Below are 23,062 nucleotides of genomic sequence, written 5' to 3'. Positions count from 1 at the left end.
GTGTGATTTCACAGACATTTATTACAAAAAGGGATGCGAATTATAAGGGTAGTACTCCCCTGGGGTGGTCTGTATGTGATGAGTATGTGTGCATATTAATCCGACAATATGGGTGGGATGATGTGCCCTACTCACACGTGCGGCTCCAAAAGTGCTGTGGGGGAGTAGGAGTGCAGCTCCAACTCATCCAAATAGACATGTCTTGTTGTTCCGCATGTTAGCATGCTGGGTGTGAGATTGTGTGAATTTGACTTCTATATCATCTAGGGCTTTGCTTGCGGCATAAGGGGCAGCTCTCCCTCAGCCTTGTGATTTGCCGATCCCGGTCGAGTCTGCAAGGGCAAGGTTGTCAGAGCAGCTGTTCCTCTTGGGGATGTTGAGGTTGACTCTGTCATGGATGTCTTTGTGGCTGATGATGTGTAGTGAATTGAATGTGTGTGTGAGTAGTTAGTGGCTTACTTTCTCCTTGTTGTTGCTACATTGGATGTTCTGTGTGTGTTGCCTCTTGTGTTTGGGATGTGGGTTTCTGAAGACAGGTGTGTCTGCCGCTTTCATGCTGTGTTATAACTTGTTTAGTGGCGTTTTGTATCTCCCTGCGTAGATTTTGTTGCAGTAGTCCAGTCTGCTGTGGATGAGTGCATTTTGGCCAATTGTTATACTTCCTGGGGTTATACATTGTGATGGATTAGGTTCGGTCTGTAGGCAGCTGTAGCATGCAATGGAGTAGATCTTGCTGGGCAGGATGATGTTGTACTTGGAATGATGGCAAACTTGCGTGCATGGTCTGTCAGTGAGGGCTGGCTCACACGGGCTGTCAACCACCAGAGGTTGTCCCATGCGGATGCGGATGTGGATGGAGCAGAGATGAGGAGGTCAGTCTTCTCACAGTTGATCTTTATTCCGAGGTGTGTCATCCAATCTGCTAGTTCCGACATTCATTCCTGGGAGCTGGCTTTTGTGTCTTCTGCGTTGTTCTTCAGGGGGAGGATGTTCTGTGTGTTGTCTGTGTGGGATGATATGCTTACCCTGTGCTGTCTAGCAATGGCAGTGAGTGGGGACATGTGCATATAGCAAAGCGTGTGTGTTAGTGACGCTCCATGTTGTACTCCAGGAGAGGGCTTTTCCTTGTATCCCCTTGTGGTGGTGTCTGGCATGTGGTGTGTGGTGTGTGGTGTGGGAGAGGGTGTTTGTGGCTGCATAGAGGTGTAGTAGGATGTGTTGTCCACAATGTGACACAGGTCAAGTGGCATGCATATTTCAGAATTGTCAGCATGGTGTAAGTTCTTGGTGCTGTACTTGATACCCAAACAAGACTGGGAGTGGTCCATGATGGAGTTCTCTTCAATGTAGCCAGTCATCTGGGTTTTTATGTGTCTCTCAGTGACTTTGTCTACCACAGGGTGCAGGGAGATGGTCAGATAGTTAATTTTGTCTGTTGGGTCATACTGCCAATTAGCTGATTTGTTCAAAGTAGAGACCGGTCTTGACGGTCTTCCTGAAGGTGTCCAGAGATGGTGTGCATGTGAGCTCTGCTCTGCTCTGCTCTGCTCTTGGATGCTTGCAGAGATATAGTTTCATGCTTGGCACCATTTAACACCCCAATTTAACATTTGCACCCATTTTAGGACCCATTCTTCCAAATTGAGCCCCATTCAACACCCACTTCTCAGATTTGATCAACATTCCATGCCCAATTTTCTCATTTGTCCGGAAACTTTAACACCGAATTACCCATGAAATTCACTACTTGGCACTTACAAACACATGGAGTTTCCATTTTTAATGATCAGTACACCGGCAGCATTGGCAGTGGTGTGTGGGCCACCTTGTTGATCTTCTTCATCATCTTGGTCATCGTCCGGTGCTGCAGGCACTTTGATCCAGGGAGCATTTGTGCGGACACAAATGTTGTGCAATACACAACATGCTATTATTATTTTGTTGACCATTTCTGGGCTGTACAGCAGTTTGCCACCTGTAATGTCCAGGCACCGGAAACGTGACTTGAGCACGCCAAATGTACGCTCCACGATCCCACGTGTGCGTCGATGTGCAGCATTGTACTGCCTCTGTGCCTGGGTGGTGGGGTTTCTAATTGGTGTCATCATCCACGGGCAGAGAGCATATCCTTGATAACCTATGAGATGTAATAGGGAGATGTGTACATGATTCATTAGGCATACTATGTTGGCAGTGTTAACATATTATGCGATTGTTCTTTTTGCTATTTTTTGATTTAGGTTAGACATGTGTTGCTTCTGGCTATTTAGCGGCATCAATGCTGAGTACATTGTCTCAGTGTTGATTCTCAAACCATCCTTTTTGCTGGTGTGTGCTGCACGGTTGCATAAGTGTCACTACAAGTGTCCAAAATGGGAATGATGCCTGCACAATAACCACAGACACCGACAGGCAGTCTGGCTCTCCTAACATCTAGCCATAGCACTGATCCACACTCGTTGCAGTCACCGCCATGTGAATGTTCAAATGACTTCGGCCACACATGGCACAGCTGACATTCAGACATGCATCTCATGCTGATGGCAGACCTGTGACACCACACAAGCCACGCAATTGTATGTCCCGAGGTAATACGGAGGAACAGACCACAGCCACCTCACCTGCAGGGCCCAATGGGGACAGTGAAGGTTGGCACACACCATCAACAATGACTTGTGACACCACGTGAACTTACTGGCCTGCGTCATCTGTCACTAGCAGAGCATTAGACTCACATGACACAACTTCTCACAATCATTTTTGTCACTAGCAGAGCATTAGACTCACATGACACAACTTCTCACAATCATTTTCAATATGTGGTTTCTTCGACAAGATCAGACTGTCCACACACTTCCCCACGCTGATACACATGGCACGGCTCACCTTTGCACACTTCTTAGCATTTGTAATGGATTAGCATTTGAAAGGTCAATTACTACACACAAGTAGTGACCGAATACACATCCACTTACTCATCGGGCAACCACATGACACACCATATGACAGGGTTGAGGCAGAGAAATATTTGTGGCAGAGTGAGAGAGGAGATGCTACTAAACACCATCAACAGCTGCATCCACCAACACTGCAGTCAACACCAATGGCGCAGTATGGTGCTTTAATGACACAATTTCCAGCCTATGCATGCACATTTGCCCCACTCTGCACTTCCTACAGTCAAAGTGCATTGTTACAACCTTGGTCACGACAGACCGCAGACTTGACACACTGATTGTACATGTGTGAGTACTTGTAAAACGTTTGCTCACTCTAATAGGTCACCGGCAAAAAGTACTGCAGCATGATCATCTTCATCAACCATGCAACCACACACTCCGGATGACTTTAATAAGGTAAATGGATAGCCAGGTACTGGGGGTTACTCTTCTCTCTGGTCCCAAATTTGCTGTGTGGTTTGTGTCCCTGTGGCACACAGGTGGGTGCGGGGTCAGTGGGGAAGGGGGCAGGCTAGTGAGTAAGGGAACTGACCATGTGGTTGGACACAGGCCCCTGGTGCGCACACCCCCGGTCACTGAGCCACCAGAACTGGCATACACACATCTCTCACTCTCTCTCTCTCTGCCTCCCTCTCTCCGTCTCCCTCCCCCACTCTGTCTCTCCCTCTCTTGCTCTGTCTCTCCCTCCCTCTGTCTCCCTCCCTCGGTCGCCCTAGATCTCCCTCCCCCTGTCACCCTCATCCCTCTGTCTCCCTCCCTGTGTCTCTTTGCCTCTCTCTCCCTCTGTCACCTTCTGTCACCTCCCCCCCTGGCAGCCTGGGCTGGGACAGCTTCCTGGGCACACACACAGCCACACCCCAGTACATCACAGGTCTTTCATGGAGCATTTACTTGTTAACTATTTTTTGTTGTGTTTCACCTCTTGGTGCACATGCATCTCCACTCTGTCTATCGCTGGACTCGCACAGCCCCCATGGTGCAGAGTCTCTCGGAGTCCGCGCTGTTGCGGCAGTGTTTGGAGGCACTTTTCTGAAATCTGCAGACATGGCACACAGGTACAATGTAGGCAAGGTCCACGGCCAAACAAGAAAGTCTTGCCAGGCCGCTGGCAGCACGTGGGACATACTATGAGTAGCCGTGCTCTACACAGTGGAGCCTGTATACCTCATCCTCATACACAATACATCAACATGTGCCCATGCATTTTGTGCCCCCCCCTTCAGTACCTAGGCAATGTATTTATATCCTCCCTCTAGATGGGTCAACATGATAGTGTTTTTTGTGCATGTGGTGTGTTCAGTTGGTACTTACCGACAAGCAATGCATTTCCATATGTGCCATCCTGGAAGCACTAGTTTATGATGCATTGTCTGAAAATGAATACATCATGCACACTCCCTGGAAATTTGGCAACGAGATTTGTGAACAGTCCGCGTTGGTCCACTATTGCCTGCACATTCATTGAATGGGTGTGCTTCCTGTTGCGGTGGATGTGTTAGCGGTCCGCAGGGGGCACAGATGGTACATGTGTGCAGTCAGTTGCACCGATCACCTGTGGTATGCCAGCAATGGCATGGAATCCTTGCTTGATGGCAATCTGCTCCTGCACAGTGTTGGGGAAGTATAGGTGCTGCAGAATCAGGCTGTCTGTGGCATCCAAGACAGTGGGGAGGAAGGTTGAGAAGGCTGCCTGTGATACTCCACCGACTCTGGCTGTTGTTGGTTGGAATGTCCCACAGGCCAAATAGTGCAGCACAGTGAGCAGTTTTGTCTGCGGAGGGATATTGGTTGTCCGCTGTGTTGGTGGCGTCAGCCTGTGGGCAATGAGGGTCAGGATGTGCTGGATGGATGTCCTTTTGAGCCTGTAGTGGGCTATGACTTCCTCTGGCCTTAAGTCTGTGAGGTAGACACGTCTGCGCAGTGAGCGCTTTCTTCTTCGTCGCTGCATGGGTAGTGGTGGTCCCGGTGGTGGTGGCATTGGCGGTGGTTGTTGTTGTTGCTGCAGCATTGGTGGGAGTCCGAGCTGCAGGATGACTATCTCCATGGCTTCTGTGGCTGTTCTGGGAAACTGGGCCAACTCTCCCTTATATACACCCACTTATCTCCAGTTTAAGTCAGGTTTTTATCAGGTGTTAGAAACTGGAGTTAGCGGGAGTTAGCGTGCTTTTTTTGTAGCTAAGCAATTTGGAGATAACCTTGTTAATATGGAGCAGCTGTGTTAGCGACTTTTTTCGTGAAATTTCAGTCATGAACGCTTACCATGCATGTCATTAGCGATAATTATCGCTGGCTTGGAAGGCGATAAAAATCCGGTGCTATCGCCGGAAAACTCACGCTAACAGGGGTTAGCGTCGCCTTGGTGATAAGGCGATAAAAATACCGCCGCTTTATCGAGGCTAAAGCGGCGATAAAAAATTATCGCCGCCTTGTTGATATGCCCCCATATTTCTAAAGGTATGCATGCATGTGTCTGTGTCTTTTGCTAGTGACATGATACATAAAAACTGCTCAGCAAATCAGTTAATAAATACAAAGGATTTAGATCCCCAGGAATCAATTGCATTTGACCCCATATGACTTCTTCCGGTGGCAGCTAAAGCTTCTGGTGAGCCACAGGCCGGCCAATCACATGTGTCAAGGGGGACTAAAGACGACTTCTCACCCTATGATAGGGAGCTTTCCTGAGCAGGTCTGTCCTAGTTCTGATGAGACGTGATGGCTGAATCGTCATCTACGACCCCAACCGACTGAATGTGCGAAAATGACTAACTGATTATTAGATATTGTGCAAGTGATGTCTGAAAGAAGAGTGAGTAGACAAGATTGGTTACTCAAGTGTACATAATGTTTTATTGAACAAAAGGGGCTATTGGTACAGTGTATTTGTCAACATGCGACATTTCTAGCGGGTACTAGATGTTAAATTAAATTGTTGGTGAGGGTTCATTCATGTAATCTGCCGTTTGTGGTATGTATGTGTATTCCATGGGACTTGCAGGTTCTTTTTTCTGATTTTTCTGCAATTTCTGTCTCAGGGCACAAATCGGATGAGAGTAACATCACAGTTCTCTTAAACTGGGAGGAAGAAATGAAGGAAAAATACCTCCTTAAACAGCGAAACGGGCAGAATAAAAGCTCAGACAAGAAAAGAAGAGGCACCTCCAATAAGTAAGTCTGTCCCTCACACCACTGTAATGCATATGGTGATGCAGGCCTGCTCTACCTCTAAAGGCAGGCTTCCTGGAGATCATTTATTTCAAGATGCCCGCTCACTCATTCATTCACTCGCTCATTTTCTGTGGTGCCCAAAGAGTAGCTTGTGCACTTAACATGCAGAGGCTCATGGTGTACAATAATACCTTCCCTAAACAGGCCCACTCTTTAGATTTGCTGTCACCTGACATTAGCATCTTCCCCATTCCCTCCAGGGCCTTGTGCAAAGTTGTGACAGTTTGTTTACACAGCAGATGAAACCTTCGGTTTGGTGCATGGTTCTTGCTTACTTAAGGTCTTCTAGGCAGAGATGTGCTTGGTACCATAATAATAGTAATATGACCAAGCAAAATACAATGAACGTAAATAAAGGATTGTGCACAAAAAAATAGAAGGCGCCAGCAGACGTTTTACACCAAGTGAAATACTCCACTGACTGGTAGTCTGGCATCCAGAATGTTTCCCAATAAACCTGAGTTATGGTAGTAAATCATTGTATGAGGAGAAAAAACAGAAACTGCAAAATCAAAGTGAAGGTCTCTCAGATACAATTGTTGCAGGACATAGCAGGAAGCGGTGGGGTGGAATGGACTGTGGAGTGGTTAAGGGAGGTGGAAGGTGGGTTCACCACACCTGGGAGCTCCTCGTCTTTCAGTTGGGTCACTGTAGAAGAGACTGCTTGAAGCATGCTGTAGGAACCCCACCTCTCTATATAGTGCACCACAATGGGGTACCCTGTGCACAGAGGTAGAAGAGACCCCTATTGGTTTACAGAGGCTAAAGTAGATAATACAAACGCTCTCCTTAGTAGTAGTGTCGGAGATCAGTTAGTCTTATCAGAGGGTAGTGCTAAGCATTTGTTGAACTCACAGAGGCAATAAATAATACACACACTCAATGAATGAAGGTGAGACCAAATAGATAAATCACAGAAAACTGCAATAACCACATGTGCAACTACGCACAATTCATTTCCTATGGAGGGAAAAAGGCACGTGGAAAATCAAAGCAATGAAATTACTTTCACTTGTCAGCTTTTGGAATAATAAGGTTCAGGGGCCAATGTCTAAAGTTCCAAGGCCGAGTTCTAGGGAGCTCCCTGGGTTTCTGGGGAGGAACGAGAAAAGAAGGAAACCAGGGGGGGCACTCAGAAAAGAAAAGGGGGACTTGCAGGCACGTCCAATGAATCTTAAGAGAGAGTAGGGAGTCACAAGAGTTTTGAGGCCGCAGGAGTACAGCTGGATTGAAGATGCCCTGGCTAGGCTTGATGGGTACAGAGATGTGTAGCTGGCCAATGGCATTCAAAAAAGCACCTCACAATCAGGATCTATCACCCTGGAGCAACATTTCTGGAGCTGCTGGGCTACTGTTGCTCTGGCACACTGTAGAGTTGGAGTCTGCCTGGACTCGGATTGGGAGGTTTTTGGAGCAAGGTTACGCCGGATATTGGAGCCATTCAGCTCCGGTGGGTCCTGGGGGCCTCAAGACTTGGTGCAGAGGCCGATCTGACCCTCCAGAACATACTTACTTTTGGAGGGCCCTCAGAGACATTGGTCAGGATAGGGAGCTGGACAACATTTGTGGGAGAGTAGGATCTGCACTTATGTTGCTCCCACTTTTTTTCTGATGTTAACACTGGTTTCTGGCTACAGTCTGGCTGGGTCCCTGCTAATCAGGGCCCCAGTCTCTCTGTTCTCTCTAAACAACTTGGAGTGCATATTAGATGCACTAGTGATTGGATACTGAGGTACCTTATGAGCCCCTAGTATATGGTACCTTAGGTACCAAGGGCACAGGTACTTCACCGGCCTATCAGGGGCTGAAGCATGTATTATGCCACCCCTGGGACGCAGACTAAATCTGACACTACAGGCCTGCTACAGCAGCCTGGGTGAGGTAGTGTTAGCACTCCTCACTGAGGTATAGGTTCCCTATATCTCACCATAGACACACATATAAACCTATCAGTCACCCCTAAGGCAGGCCCTATCAATCCTGAGGGCAGGGTGCTTGGTTTACATTGTGAGGGGGTACCTCTGCATGAGCAGTGCCCCTCTGCAGCTGGCAGAGTCTATTCTCTGTGGCTGTTTGTGGATGCGGTTAAACCATATACTCTTAAGTGCATTATAACCTACCGGTAAATGCTAACTTTGGAATGAATGCATCAAAACATGTCATGTTTGGTGTCAAACAACTTGGAATCATACCCCCACACCAGTATCTGGTGTGGGAGTATGATACCACCCTTCTAGATGGATGCCCTCTTGCTGCTGACCGAAACTTGCAGTGGAGGAGGCCCAACAATAGGCATCCTGTCACAGGGAGGTGTAACCACCTTCCAGACAGAATTTAGTGTATTGGGGCTGGGTGGGTGCACTCCTAGAGTGCTTTGAAGTCCTGCACTGGGGGAGCAGTAGGCTCCTCTGTGCATATGCCAGCTCAAACCGGTTCAGGGGCTACCTGACCCTGCTCTGGTGCGAAACTGGACAAAGGGAAGTGGGTGTAGCCACCCACTCCCCTGGCCCTCCCATAGGAGGGGTCATAGAGCTAGTCCCTCCCTTTTCTTTAGTATAAGATAGGGAAACCTTGCCATTGCAAATCAGATATCCCTGGCTGACCCTCTACAAGAAGAATCCTGGCCCTTCGACGTTCCACTACCTTTGGAAGACAGAAGAATCTCCCTTGGAGTAGAGGAGTGACTCCCCTGCTTGGCAGGCACCAAAAACTTGAAACTATGGTCGCAAACTTTCCCGCTCCCGCTGAAGTCCGAAGGCCCTGCAGCCCCAGAAGTAGGTTTCCTGACTTCTCGACGGCCATTATGAGTCCCCAGCAAAGCGGAGGCGAGTGGACCCCACGAGTGACGAGGAACAGCAATAACCTGGTAACGGGCACTATTGTCAAGTGCAACCCCTTCACAATGTTCTATGAACTTGTGCATTGGACCATGTGTGGCCCAAGCCTCCAGCAGGATTTCCACCTATAATCCGAGGCCTACCTCGTCTCTAGTGACCGTGGGCTCCTGTGAAGTGAATCCTCACGAGGCATCTTTGCGATCCCTTGCCTGTTGGCTTGTGGGTCCCCTGAAGACTTTCTCATCAAACCAAAGGACTTCCCTGGTTGCTTTAGGCCTGTGCTCACTTACCTTCACTGGGTAAGTCTCTCAGACCTTGCTGGTCTGCACCGCTGACTTTCTTCATTTTCCACAAGACTTACTGTTGCCAAGGCTTGTTGGCTCCAATCCGGTTGCTGACACCTCAGTAAGCTGCAGACTTTGTGGAACACTCTGAATCCAGCTCCTGGTCATCGTCGATGCCTCCTGGACCTCGTGGCTGAAGAGTCAAAACACCCTTGATTACCTGAAATCACCCGACGACTGTGGGCATTCATCATCCTGGCGCCGGGTCACTGGCAAGTGACTTTGAACACTGTCTCCTCTGCTTTCAGGTCTTCTTTCTACTGAATCCAGCCTTGGATTCCACTGGACACTTCTCCAGTCTTCACAAGCAGCAAATCTTCTTCGGCTTCCATTGAAAACGACGACGCGACCCGACACCAAAAGACACTTATGCAACCGGCTTCCCTGGGTGAGGTAACTCGTGCACTCCGGTATTCCTGTGTGTGTTGGCCCTCGAATTACTTACCTTGTAAGTGGCTTGCTTGTAGACTCTCCCGAAGTACCCTAAAACTTTATAAATCAAACCTCGGCTTGCTCCATTGAAATCAATAGGGAACCCACAGCTGTGTTCTCACACTGCACGCATCTCCCTTGGGTCCTTTACTTACATGCCTTGGGTGGATTAGTGAGGCCCCAGCGATTCTACAGGCCCTAGGCCTTGTCCCTTGCAAGTTGACATTCCTAAACCTCTTTTTGAGTATATGGTTTGGTGCGCCCCTAGGGCCCCAGCCATATTTGTGCTTAACTTATTGTGAAACGTTGATATTTGCATATGTTTCTGACTTCTAATCTCATACAGAGATTAGTAGAGTGTGTCTAGTAATAAATACATAAATATTTTATATATATACCTGTGTGGTGTCCTTTCATTTGGTAATTCAAGAGATTATAAGGTAAAACAAGCTGCTTTACATTCCTCTGAGACTTAGCCTGAAGGCTGCTCTCCACATCTACCACAGGATAGCTTTCTTTAAAAGGTTGTCTTAAACCTATCTACCATGAGAGTCAAATTGGACTGGTGCAAGGTGGCCACTTTAACTAGTGACCAGCATATGCCAGGCCAACTTCTCACATTGGTGGGCAGCGTGTGGGATTCCAGCTTGCCATTGTTTTACCAGAAAATCTCTATTTGAATTACTCAAGGTACATATAAAAGTCAAGCTTAGTATCAATAAGTTCTACTGAACTTAGTGCTGTGAGTGAAGGGATAGCACACCCTTACTACAGCTCAAGCTAGGATCAGTAGGCCACAAACTAGTGTAGGTAGTACAACACTGCACAACACTAGAATGTCCTCAAAGGGTGGAACCAGTGAGTCCACTCAGCTTCAGTATAAGGACATGACTTTCTTTGACCTGAAAGCCATGTGTGTTGCAAGACACCTGAAGCTAGGACAGAGTCACTCCACACTAGGCCTGATAGATCTGCTGACGGCAGATGATTTGAGGTAGGCTCTAGGAGCTAACAGATTTGAATCAGGGAGTGGGTCAATTACAGTGTCTGGGTCAGATGATGAAAATCAAGATGACCAGGACTCTGTGTTTGAAGGGCCAGATCCAGAAGGATCTGAACAGGACAGAGGAATTCTCCCTAAGAGAACTAACAGAGTGGAAGAGAGGGCTAAGTCCCCTTCAAGGGAATTTGACCACTCCTATCACTCTGGCAGAGAATCTGTCCGCCCGAGGTACTCATACTTTAATGGAAGAGAGACCTCCACTGAAAGAATGTACAAACTGCTGCAGTATGAGGAAGCAAGATTTGCCCTTAAGGCCAAGCAGTTGGCATTAGATAAAGAAGCCTTTGAGCTCCAGATGGCTTCTAGAAAAGAGGGGTTAGAACCCCCTGGTGGCAGCAACAGTGTCCCTAGAGTCAGAGAATACATTCCAGACCATAGGAACCTGTCCAAGGTTGTTCCTCCCTACCAGAGTGGGGATGATATCCACAAATGCATAACTGCTATGGAGAGGGCCTGTAGAGTACAACAGGTCCCCCAGAAACAGTGGGCAGCAATATTGTGGCTCTCCTTTTCTGATAAAGGTAGAGACAAGCTCCTCACTGTTAGAGAAGAGGATGCTGATGATTATGAAGTCCTGAAGAGTGCATTAATAGATGCGTTTGGCTTAACCACTGAGCAGTACAGGTTGAAGTTCAGAGACACCCAGAAAGCACATAATCAGGACCGGACAGACTTTGTTGATTGTGCAACCAAGGCTCTGGAGGGTTGGCTGGTTGGTAATAGAGTTACTGATTTTAAGGGATTGTATAATCTTATGATGAGAAAACAGATCCTTAATAATTGCCAAAACCAGTTGTTGCATCACTACCTGGAGGACTCTGATCTGACCTCTCCCCAAGAATTGGGAAAGAAGGCAGACAAATGGGTCAGAACTAGGGTGAGGCAGAAAACCCAGAACCAAGGGGGTGACACCAAGAAGCAAGATCCTAAAGGCTCTGAGAGAGGTGGGGATGAGTCAAAAGACCAGAAGTCTTCACAAGGGCCCCAAAAATCTGCATCTGGTGGGGATTGACAGTCTACAAAGCCAAAAGGCCAAAAGAAGCCCTGGTGCAAATTCTGTAAACAGAAAGTGCACTGGACGTCTGATTGTAACAAGTACAAAGACCAAACCACCACCACTCCAGTCCCTAAGGCATCTGTTCCCCCTAGTTCAGCTAATGGTGGAGGTGGTACTCAGAATAAGGGTGTAGTAGGGTTGACCCTGGGTTTTGAAGTGGACTCTGGCATAGTCAGCGTACCCACTCAGGCATTGCTGGTTTGTGATGGAGACATTGATATGTCGCTACGAGCACCAGCGGTATGCCCGGTTTGTTAGAATAGAGTCACAAACAAAATACCCGGCTGTATGATAAATTGACAGCCATCAGCGGGAGAAATATACTCTTAATATTTGGGCTTGATCATTAATGAACTGCTGGATTGAATAAGCAGAGTGATCACTAATGAACTGCTGGATTAAATAAGTAAGGTGGAGCAAACTTTAGAAATTCAAGAAGATTTAAGACACTTTATGACTATTGAAAATCCTTTAGAAAATCAACTTCCGAGTGCAGTTTTCACCGGTCTGATTTGCAACAGATCTTTGGTTTTAATCATATCATATGAAGAGAATACATTTATGTCCTGAAGAAGGTGGTTCCAATAGAAGTTAACCACCGAAACGCGTTGACGCCTAACTAAATCTTGTTAAATTGGGTAGCAGTCAGCATCAAATTGTAGACAGGAAATGTTTATTCGTGCTAAATGCTGTCTATAAATTACACCCAGTAACACAGGAATGACATATTGTTTTGTCTATATTATTCTCCTGAGTTGATGGAATATTGTTTTAGTTGTTTTTAATCAAGTAGTGTATGTATTTTTGATTGTATTTGTGATTTTTATCTTGAAATGTATTGATTCAACAAAATAACAGAATACATTTATCAAATGTGCCATTTATAAGTGCTTTACTTGTATGGACCTTGAAGTGACTGGGCTGAATGATAAGAAGAGTATGAATATTTGAAGTTGTTGCTTATCCAAAGGAAACACATTTTTTTTAACTTTATGGTTCTGGGTGCTCCATTCCTTTGGATTTAAAAGCCCCCTCTCCTTGAGATTCAAAGGCTTCCTAGTGATCCCCAGTAATCTGAGCAAATACAAATAGCAGCCTGTAATAAATGGCTTTGGCATTCAGGGACACAGGTGCTAGTGTCACCATGGTGGCAGAGGATCTTGTGGACCCTGGACAGATCATCCTGGGTGAAATATACCAGGTTACCAATGCAAGCAATGTCAGGACCAACCATAGTCTGGCAGTTTTGAATTTCTCTTGGGAAAGGGTAAGTGGTCTCAAGAAGGTAGTAGTCAGTGCAGACCTCCCTGTCGAATGTCTATTTGGCAATGATCTAGAAACTTCAGCCTGGTCTGAAGTAGAGTTATGGACTCATGCTGACATGTTGGGCATACCTGCAGAGGTATTTGCAGTGACCAGGTCACAGGCCAAAATGCATAACACTGAACCAGCTCTGGATCCTGAAACTATGGACCAGCAGCTACCCAAGAGGAGGAGCAGTAGGGTTAAGGTAGTGCCTTCCCTTCTGTCTCAGATCTCAGATTCCCCTCCTGAGGGAAGAGAAGCAGATCCTGAAGAAGGAACTGCCCCAGATGGACTTGAGCCTAATCAGGTTGAGTTCTTGGGGGCAGGGGGACCTTCCACAGAAGATCTGAGTAAGGAGCAACAGTGCTGCCCCTCTCTTTAACCCCTCAGACAGCAGGCAGCTGCGGAGGCTGCTGGGAGTGCTAGTGGGTCCCATAAAGTTTATTGGGATGAGGGGCTCATATATTCTGAGGCTAGAGATCCAACCCCTGGAGCCACCAGCAGGTTGGTAATACCTCAGAAGTTTAGTGGGTTCCTCTTGACCCTAGCACATGACATCCCTTTAGCAGGTCACTTGGGCCAAAACAAGACCTGGGACAGGCTTGTTCCACATTTTCATTGGCCACAAATGTCAGAGGACACAAAGGAGTTTTGTCGCTCCTGTGTCACTTGCCAAGCCATCGGCAAGTCAGGTGGCACAACAAAGGCCCCCCTGATACCACTACCTGTTGTGGGGGTTCCCTTTGAAAGGGTAGGGATTGACATGGTTGGTCCCCTTGACCCTCCAACAGCATCTGGGCACAGATTTATACTGGTGGTAGTGGATCATGCCACTAGGTACCCAGAAGCCATACCCATGAGGACCACCATAGCCCCTGAGGTGGCAAGAGCCCTCATTGGAGTTTTCTCCAGAGTGGGTTTCCCAAAGAAGGTTATATCTGACAGAGGAACCAACTTCATGTCAGGGTATCTCAAAGCAATGTGGAAGGAGTGTGGTGTAAACTACAAATTCACTACTCCCTATCACCCACAATGGAATGAGTTAGTTGAAAGGTTCAACAAAACCCTAAAGGGAATGATTAAAGGCCTCCCAGAAAAGCTTAGGCGAAAATGGGACCTTTTGCTTCCCTGCCTTCTGTTTGCATACAGAGAGGTCCCACAGAAGGGGGTTGGCTACAGCCCTTTTGAACTTCTGTAAGAGGTCCATCATGTTTGGTGAAGGAGGGCGGGGAGTTACCTCTCAAACCTCCCAAAGAGGATGTGATGGACTATGTACTTGGTCTCCGCTCCCGGATGGCTGAATACATGAAGAAGGCAACCAAATACCTGGAGGCCAGCCAAGAACTACAGAAAACTTGGCATTACCAAAAGGCTGTACTGACTGTCTATCAGCCAAGACTGAAAGTGTGGGTGTTGGAGCCTGTGGCCCCAGCAGCTCTCCAAGACAAGTGGAGTGGCCCCCATACAATTGTTGAGAAAAAGGCAGAAGTCACCCACTTGGTGAATCTTGGAACTTCCAGGAGCCCCCTTAGGGTGCTCCATGTCAACAGATTGAAACCATATGTTGACAGGGATGACATGGGCTTGCACATTGCAACTGATGAGGAACAGGAGGAGGAGAGTGACCCTCTCCCTGACCTGCTCTCACAGAACCCTGATGATGGGTCAGTAGATGGTGTTGCTTTGTCAAGCAGCCTCACTGATCATCAGCAAACTGAATGCAGATATGTTCTGCAGCAGTTTAGACATATGTTTAACCTGACCCCTAGTCAGACTTCCTGGTGCACCTATGAGGTGGACACTGGAGACAGTCTGCCTGTCAAGAATAACATCTACAGGCAACCTGACCATGTCAGGGACTGTATCAGGACGGAAGTCCAGAAAATGTTGGAACTAGGTGTAATTTAGCCTGCAGATAGCCCTCGGGCTAGTCCAGTAGTCCTTGTGCCCAAACCTTATACCCAGGGTGGTAAGAAAGAAAGGAGGTTTTGTGTAGACTACAGAGGCCTCAATGCAGTCACCAGGACTGATGCCTATCCAATTCCCAGGGCAGATGAGCTCATTGATACTTTGGCCTCAGCCAAATATCTGAGTACATTTGACCTAACAGCTGGCTACTGGCAAATCAAGTTAGCTGATGATGCCAAGGCCAAAACAGCATTTCCAACCCCTGGTGAGCACTACCAGTTTGTGGTGATGCCCTTTGGTTTGAAGAATGCACCTGCCACTTTTCAGAGGTTGGTGAATGAAGTTCTGACAGGGATGGAAACCTATTGCTCAACTTATCTAGATGATATTGCTGTCTTTAGTTCCACCTGGCAGGATCACCTGGTCCACCTCAGAAATGTTTTGGAGGCCCTGCAAAAAGCAGGCCTCACTATCAAGGCCACCAAGTGCCAGAGAGGGCAGAGTCAGGTTGTGTACCTGGGCCACCTTGTAGGTGGGGGCCAGGTTCAACCATTGCAGAGCAAATTCCAGACCATAATGGAATGGGTAGCTATAACCACCCAGACACAGGTGAGATCCTTTTTAGGCCTGACTGGGTATTATTGGAGGTTTGTTAAGGGATATGGATCTATAGTGACCCCCTTAAATGATCTTACCTCAAAGAAAATGCCAAAAAAGGTTCAGTGGACAGCTAGCTGTCAGAAGGCATTTGAAGACCTAAAGCAGGCCATGTGCACTGCTCCCATCTCACAGAGTCCAGACTACACCAGGAAGTTCATTGTACAAACAGATGCTTCTGAGCTGGGTGTAGGAGCTGTACTGTCTCAACTGAAAGATGAAGGTCAAGACCAGCCAGGAGCTTTTATAAGCAGAAGGCTGACCCCTAGATAGAAACGTTGGTCAGCTATAGAGAGGGAGGCCTTTGCTGTGGTGTGGGCCCTGAAGAAGCTGAGGCCATACTTGTTTGGCACTCACTTCATAGTTCAGACTAACCACCTATGGCTCAAACAGATGAAAGGTGAAAACCCTAATCTTTTAAGGTGGTCCATTTCCATACAGGGGATGGACTATACAGTGGAACATAGACTTGGGACCCAACATGCCAATGCAGATGGATTCTCAAGGTATTTCCACTTAGAACACGAAGACTCAACTAGTCAAGGTTAGTTTAGTGTCCCTGCGTTTGGGGGGGGGGGTTATGTAGGAGAGTAGGATCTGCACTTATGTTGCCCCCACTTTTTTTCTGATGTTAACATTGGTTTCTGGCTATAGTCTGGCTGGGTCCCTGCTAATCAGGGCCTCAGTCCCTCTGTTCTCTCTAAACAACTTGGAGTGCATATTAGATGCACTAGTGATTGGATACTGTGGTACCGTATGAGCCCCTAGTATAAGGTACCTTAGGTACCAAGGGCATATGTACTTCACAGGCCTACCAGGGGCTGAAACATGTATTATGCCACCCCTGGAAAGCAGACTAAATCTGAAACCACAGGCCTGCTACTGCAGCCTGGGTGAGGTAGTGTTAGCACTCCTCACTGAGGTATAGGTTCCCTATATCTCACCATACACACACAATGAAGCTGAGTGATTTGCTGCTCTAGACGTCCCATGGACTTTGAAAGGCCCAGCAACACAGCAGGTGGTTCTGCAATTCTCTTGAGGCATGACCTGTTCTCTCAGCAAGTTTGAGGCCAGTATCCCTCTTCGGAACCGCTGGAACAGAACCTCTGTGCACCACGTCAACTTGCTGTTGCCAAGGCCTGTTGGCTCTGTACTCTTGAGATCTTCCGACTGCATGAAGATCCAGCCTCCAGCATCTCTTACTACCAAGATCTTTGTCCTCACTGTATCTTCTGTACTGTGGGCCAGCATCCTTGGTGAGCTGCTCGAGGTCCTCTTGCGGCTTGTGTGCCTTTTGCCTGTGGGTCCTTTTGAGGGTCTCCTTTGGCTTCAGTGAGCACTTCTGCTTGCTTGGGGCCTGCTCTGACTCTCCTACATTTGGTGAGTCCCTTGGATCTTGCTGGTCCCGACCCTGCACCTTCTTTGTTTACCACATCTGTTGCTGCTGCCAAGTCTTGTTGGTGCTCCCGCTGGACACCGACCCCCTGGTTCTTGGCTTTCAATGTGGGAAAGCTCATGAATGGCTCCTGGTCTTCCACAGCATTGCCTGGTCCTCACAGCTGCAACAACAAGGTCACCATCAACTCTCCTGCATCTTCCATCATCGGTGGCCATTCCGTGCCTTCTGGTCAGTTCTGAGTGGCATAAACACTGTCCTCTCTGCTTGGCGGTACTTCTCTTCAAGAATCCATCCTTGGATTCCACCGGACTTCTTCACTTTCTATGCCAGTAGCATCTTCATAGAAGTACTCCATTGTGGTCTATGACAGTTTCCAACATCACATCGCACCTATGCACCAGTCTTCCCTGGTGTAGGTATCCTGGTTCCTGGGGTATCCACGGGTGGGGTAGCTCTCCAACCATCCATCTTCCATGGGGTTTCTTCAGGGTCTACCTGAAAGGGTCCTTCTTCAAAACTGCAACAGCGACTTTCCCACTGACTGGCATTGAATACGTGGCTGTGTTTCCACTCTGCACACAGCTCTGTGGGGTTCCTGGTTACTTACCTTGGGTGGTTCCTTGGATTCTCAGCTCTTCTGTGTCTTCTGGGTCAAGTCTTAACTTTGATCGCAATTCGCATTCCACTTCTTTAGTACATGGTTTGGTCTCCCACTGGAGAACACTGTGGGCATCTGTGATTACTTACCTGTTTCCTTTTCAAATATTGTGTATATCGTGTTCATATCTCTTGGTAGGAGATATACCAATGTGTTGGTGAGTGTGTATAATAAATTGAACCAATTCTATAACTACACTGTGTGGTTCTTTTTCATTTAACCTACACTACATAATTAGTTCTGGTAATGCAAGGTGCTTAACACCCCTTGTGAACTAAGCCTGAAGTCTGATCTCCACATCTAACACTTAGAGAGCTTTCTATGTTTGTCTAAGACCACTAAAATCACCATAAGGGTTGCCTGGATTAGTGCAAGGTGCTTCACCTAAACAAGTGTGCACCATAATCTAAGTCAGCCTCCTACAACATGGCTTAATCATGCTCTCTTCATTCTGTGGAGCGGTGTGGCTCAATGGTTAGAGTGGCAGACCTTGATGCAGAGCACCGGTCTGGGACCAGGGTTCGATTCCTGACGCGGCAGGGTCTCGGGCTATAAATTCCTTGGACCTGATATTCTCGCATCAGTGCCTATTCTAATCATGGGTCCCACGCTGCAACTCTGGGCAATAGCTTGCTTAGTCTCCACAATGGTCCCAACAGCGCTGGGATGCCTGGCTTCACCATGGGGGTGCCCAGGAGTGGACACTTCACATGGATAGCCAGGAAGGGTTCCTACAGCAGTATGAGTACAGCGTGGAGATACCCCCAGTGGTGATTTGGCGCTATATAAGCACATACACATTTACATCTACACACATTCTCTCTAGGGTTGGGTTGGTGTTGGCCTCTTGGACTCTAGTTACTCATTCCCTCTTCTTTCTTCCTAGGATTGATCCAGTAGTGAAACTAATTGAACTAGAGAAGAATGTCAGAGCTATAGAACAGAGGCTGATTCGGCAGGAAGAGAAGGTAATGTTCTTTGGGTTTTTTTCATGTTAATTTAATATTCATAAGTTGATGATTGTCGGGATGGAAGAGTTGTACTAATCATGCCCATCTTTCCACTGCCCTTATCTAATAGAGACTTCTGACAGCAGTTTTCTTACCTCAGAATTCCTCCAGGCGTCAGACTGGATCAGAAAGATTTTTTAAGAGTAGTACCCTTGCACACTGGTAGCGGTGCATCGTTGGCATTGTCTGTGCCAAAAGTGACATCCACGGCATCTTTAAAGGCACCACCAGTGCACGCTAATGTCAATTATTGTGTTCTTTCTGTGCCAACCAGCGCAGTCCAGTAGAAGAGACATCTTGTTAGTCACTTTTTCACTGAACTTTTTTCAAAGTTTTGTAGACTTTTCTGAGTATTTCCTCATGGTGTGACAAGGAGGTCCTCCAAGAAGACCGGCTTTAAGCCCTGCAGCATCTGTCATCGGCAAATGTCGGTGATGGGTTCGCATCTTGTTTGCCTTTGGTGCTTTAACTGTCATGCCATGAACCCGAAGGTTTTGAGGGAGCAATCCCTCAAACTTCTGGCAGCTCAGTGTGCGACACCGCTGCGTGCAAGGTCCCAGTCAAGAGTAAGGTCCAAAGAACGGTTGCAGAGTCCGAGATCCTAGTCACACTCCAAGTCATCCTGTCATTCGACTAAGTCTCATCAAAAAACGAAGTCAAAGAGGTATTCAACTTCTCCATGTCTGTCGGCCAATGAGACAATGAAGCATCAGCATTCGAGGCCAGGCTCTGTGGTAGAGCCGGCGCCTGAGTTGACTCCGCACCTCTTTGACTTTCCGGGAGCCGATGCAACTCCCACCCAACTTAAAGAATCTATAAGGCACTCTGGCATGCCTTTGGGGCTCCTATGAATAATACGATTGCAAGTTGCCATCGCCCATGATCCGGGGGACCCAGTTCCTCTCCAAAAACCCACCTCAGAGATCTGGGATGTCCAAGCCTCTAAGTCCCTTGTAAATGCAAGCACATTCTGTAACTCACCCCTAAACAGGGGATCCATGAGGCTAGACACTTTGGGGAAGAAGATGTTTTCTTGCACCAACCTCGCATTTTGGTCTGTAAACACTGCATGCTTTTTGGGTCACTACTCTCTGTGGGACACAGTTGCACAGGTGCCTCTAAAGTTCCTGGAGGAGGCCCAGGTGATGCATTCTCAGGCTGTTGCCGACTGGAGAGATGCACTGAAGTTCATTTTATGATGTGGACTTGACATGACAGACTCACTGGACAGAACAGTTTCATCAGTAGTGGTCTTGAGACGCCATACCTGGTTGCAGATGACTGGCTTTTCAGGGGTTGTCCAAAGGTCTCTGATGGACATGCCCTTTGATGGCTCCCGCCTCTTTGGAGACAAGGCAGATTTGGCGCAGGATTGTTTTAAGGACAGTCAGGCTATAGGATCTTGGGTCTTTCTACGGCCCCACAAATCACCCACAATCCACGTTTCACTGCTTTCATGGTTACGGAAAGGGCGTCCTCCCAGCCACAGAGGCCTGCACACTCCCCGGCATCTGAGTGGGCGAAGATGCTGTACTCACAGACCTCATGCGTCAAACAGTCAGCGGATAGGTCAGTGTCCTCCCCAGCAGCTGAAGCCTCCAAACCCTCCTAATCTGCCCTCATACCATCAAAGGAATCCAGTTGGTGGCAGGATTCGCCATTGCCTTGGCATTGGCAGTCCATAACATGGGTCAGGTGGGTTTTGCAGATCGGCCGATGGGGCTACTCTCTGTCCTTTATGATCCCTGTAAGAAGCTGGCTCTGTATATTATATACCAAAGTAAGGTGTAGTGTGCAGACAGTCCATTGGATCCCCAGAGGCTTTACAGAGGCCAAAGTAGATAACGCTAATGCTCTCCTTTGTGGTAGTGTGGGCGAGCTTTTAGGCTTATCAGAGGGTAGTGCTAAGTGTTTGTTGTACACACACAGGCAAGTAAGGATTACACACACTCAATGACTAAATCTGACACCAATGGTTTGTAAAAAGATTACTTGTTGTACATTCATTGTGTAGAACCAAAGATACTTTGTTGCAGTAAAATACATTTTGCAATATCAATGACTTTCAATGTGAAGAGTGGACACTTAGTACATTTTTAAACAATACAATGGAAGGAAATGCAATAAGTAATAAGGCAGGTAAGTAACAATTTATGACATTGACCTTTTGAATAAATAATCAGTACCAGGCAGGGTTTAGGTAAGTGACCTCACTGCACCACCAGCAGTACTGGGGCGGCCAGGTGCAGAGGTCAAATGCGGGAGCTGGTGTCAATTTTAGTCAAAGGAGAAAGGGTGCAATCAAAGTCGTCCCACCTACAGGTAAATAGAACTTGTGTAGGAAAATAGGATCCTTCAAGCATGGTGACCGCCACTTTTTTCCAGGTGTCAGTTTGTTTTTGAGCTAGTCTGCTGGGATCCTGCTAATAACAACCTCAGCAACTGTGTTTTCCCCCCTAAATTGACATAATAGGTACTTTGGTCCCTCGACAATTGGCTACTGGTGTACCCATATAAATCCTTAGTATTTGGTACTAAGTTACCCATGCCATAGGTACACCAGGGGTCTCTCATGGACTTCAGAATGTATTGTGCCACCCATGAGAGTCCACTTAAACTGTGAGTACAGGCCTGCAATTGACGCCTGTGTGAGCTGGGGCTTGCACCTCTAATCACAGATGTAAGTTTCTTTATATGCAACAACAAAGAGACAAACAGCTGACCTAGGTCAAGCACTTAAAATTCCATTAATTGTCCATATAGGCATATGAGTGCAACAACTTCCAGTATCCGCTGTTTAAAGATACTTGTTTTACAAAAAGTCCACAAAAGAAGGAAGGTGCACTCTATCACGAGTCATACAAAGCCAACACCTGTAGTAGAAATAGTTTTCTTCTTTTATTTGTAGTCTTGAATAAAAGACAGGCACACAGCCAACGCGTTTCGTTCTCTTGTGCCTTGGGAACTTCGTCAGGGCTGCAATAATTATAGAAACACCCACATAAATACACATATAAAATACATATATAAGTCACAATATACAAAACATAAACATAAATGACAAATATAAAAAATAAAGAGATCTAAAAACATCACAAACTCAGAATTTGTACGTTAAACACAACAACAGAGGAAAAACCTACAGTCATAATCAAGATCCATTTTTAAAATCAGACCGCGTATACAATGTATGACATCTAGACATAAAGGCGCCTATGTATAGTCTAACCACGAGGAAAAATGGGACATAACCATCATACAGAACAGAAACAAATATAATACTTTTAACAAATGAGAAAGTACACAGTAATTATACACAAATCAAATGGTGGGAAATAGACAAAGCGTAAAAGGCAGACAATGAAGGATGAAAAGGAGAAAAGTAAGAAGAGAAAAAAAGAAACCAGAGAAAGAAAGAAAGCAAAATATGCCTTTACGTCTAGATGCCATACATTGTATACGCGGTCTGATTTTTAAAATGGATCTTGATAATGACTGTAGGTTTTTCCTCTGTTGTTGTGTTTAACGTACAAATTCTGGGAGTTTGTGATGTTTTTACATCTCTTTATTTTTTATATTTGTCATTTATGTTTTCGTTTTGTATATTGTGACTTATATATGTATTTTATATGTGTATTTATGTGGGTGTTTCTATAATTATTACAGCCCTGACTAAGTTCCCAAGGCACAAGGGAACGAAACGCGTTGGCTGTGTGCCTGTCTTTTATTCAAGACTACAAATAAAAAAAGAAAACTATTTCTACTACAAGTGTTGGCTTTGTATGACTCGTGATAGAGTGCACCTTCCTTCTTTTGTGGACTTACTGTAAGTTTCTTTATATCTGAGGTCACCGCACCTAAAACCTCTAAGTCACCCCTATGGCTGGCCCTTCAGTTCTGCTGCTAACAGCTTTTGGTTGGTCTTGTCTGACTCTAATAATGGAGGGGACCCGTGAAGGTGGGGGACAGCCTTGTCCCACATCTGCACTGGCCCAAAACGAGCCATACGGGATGTGCAAGGGGTAAGACGGATCTCTTAGATTGCTGAGGGTCACCCAACATCCTAGTATAAACAGGCTTGTGGTCCCTAATCTGAGGGGATTCCTCTTGGTAGAGGTGCCCTCTGGGGTCCACTGACACTGCTTGCCTCTTCTGCAGCAATAGGCTGTCTGAGGCTTTGAAGAGAGGAGCAATATACCTG

The 23,062-nt window shown here is 46.8% G+C and overlaps 1 protein-coding gene across 1 annotated transcript in view; it reads left to right on the top strand.

The window, feature by feature from the left end:
* LOC146808487 (transient receptor potential cation channel subfamily M member 2-like) overlaps positions 1-23,062 on the top strand; it is a 1,974,138-nt gene that overhangs the window by 1,838,157 nt on the left and 112,919 nt on the right. The window contains exons 24-25 of the mRNA XM_085623577.1: positions 5,996-6,128; positions 18,738-18,819. Coding sequence (XP_085479703.1) covers positions 5,996-6,128; positions 18,738-18,819 — 215 coding nt within the window. The remainder of the gene's footprint in view (positions 1-5,995; positions 6,129-18,737; positions 18,820-23,062) is intronic.

This window comes from Triturus cristatus, chromosome 8 (genome assembly GCF_964204655.1).
Source record: "Triturus cristatus chromosome 8, aTriCri1.1, whole genome shotgun sequence".
In the NCBI taxonomy this organism is placed as follows: domain Eukaryota; kingdom Metazoa; phylum Chordata; class Amphibia; order Caudata; family Salamandridae; genus Triturus; species Triturus cristatus.
Note: the sequence above shows the minus strand (reverse complement) of the source record. Positions and strands in the feature narration are given on the sequence as shown.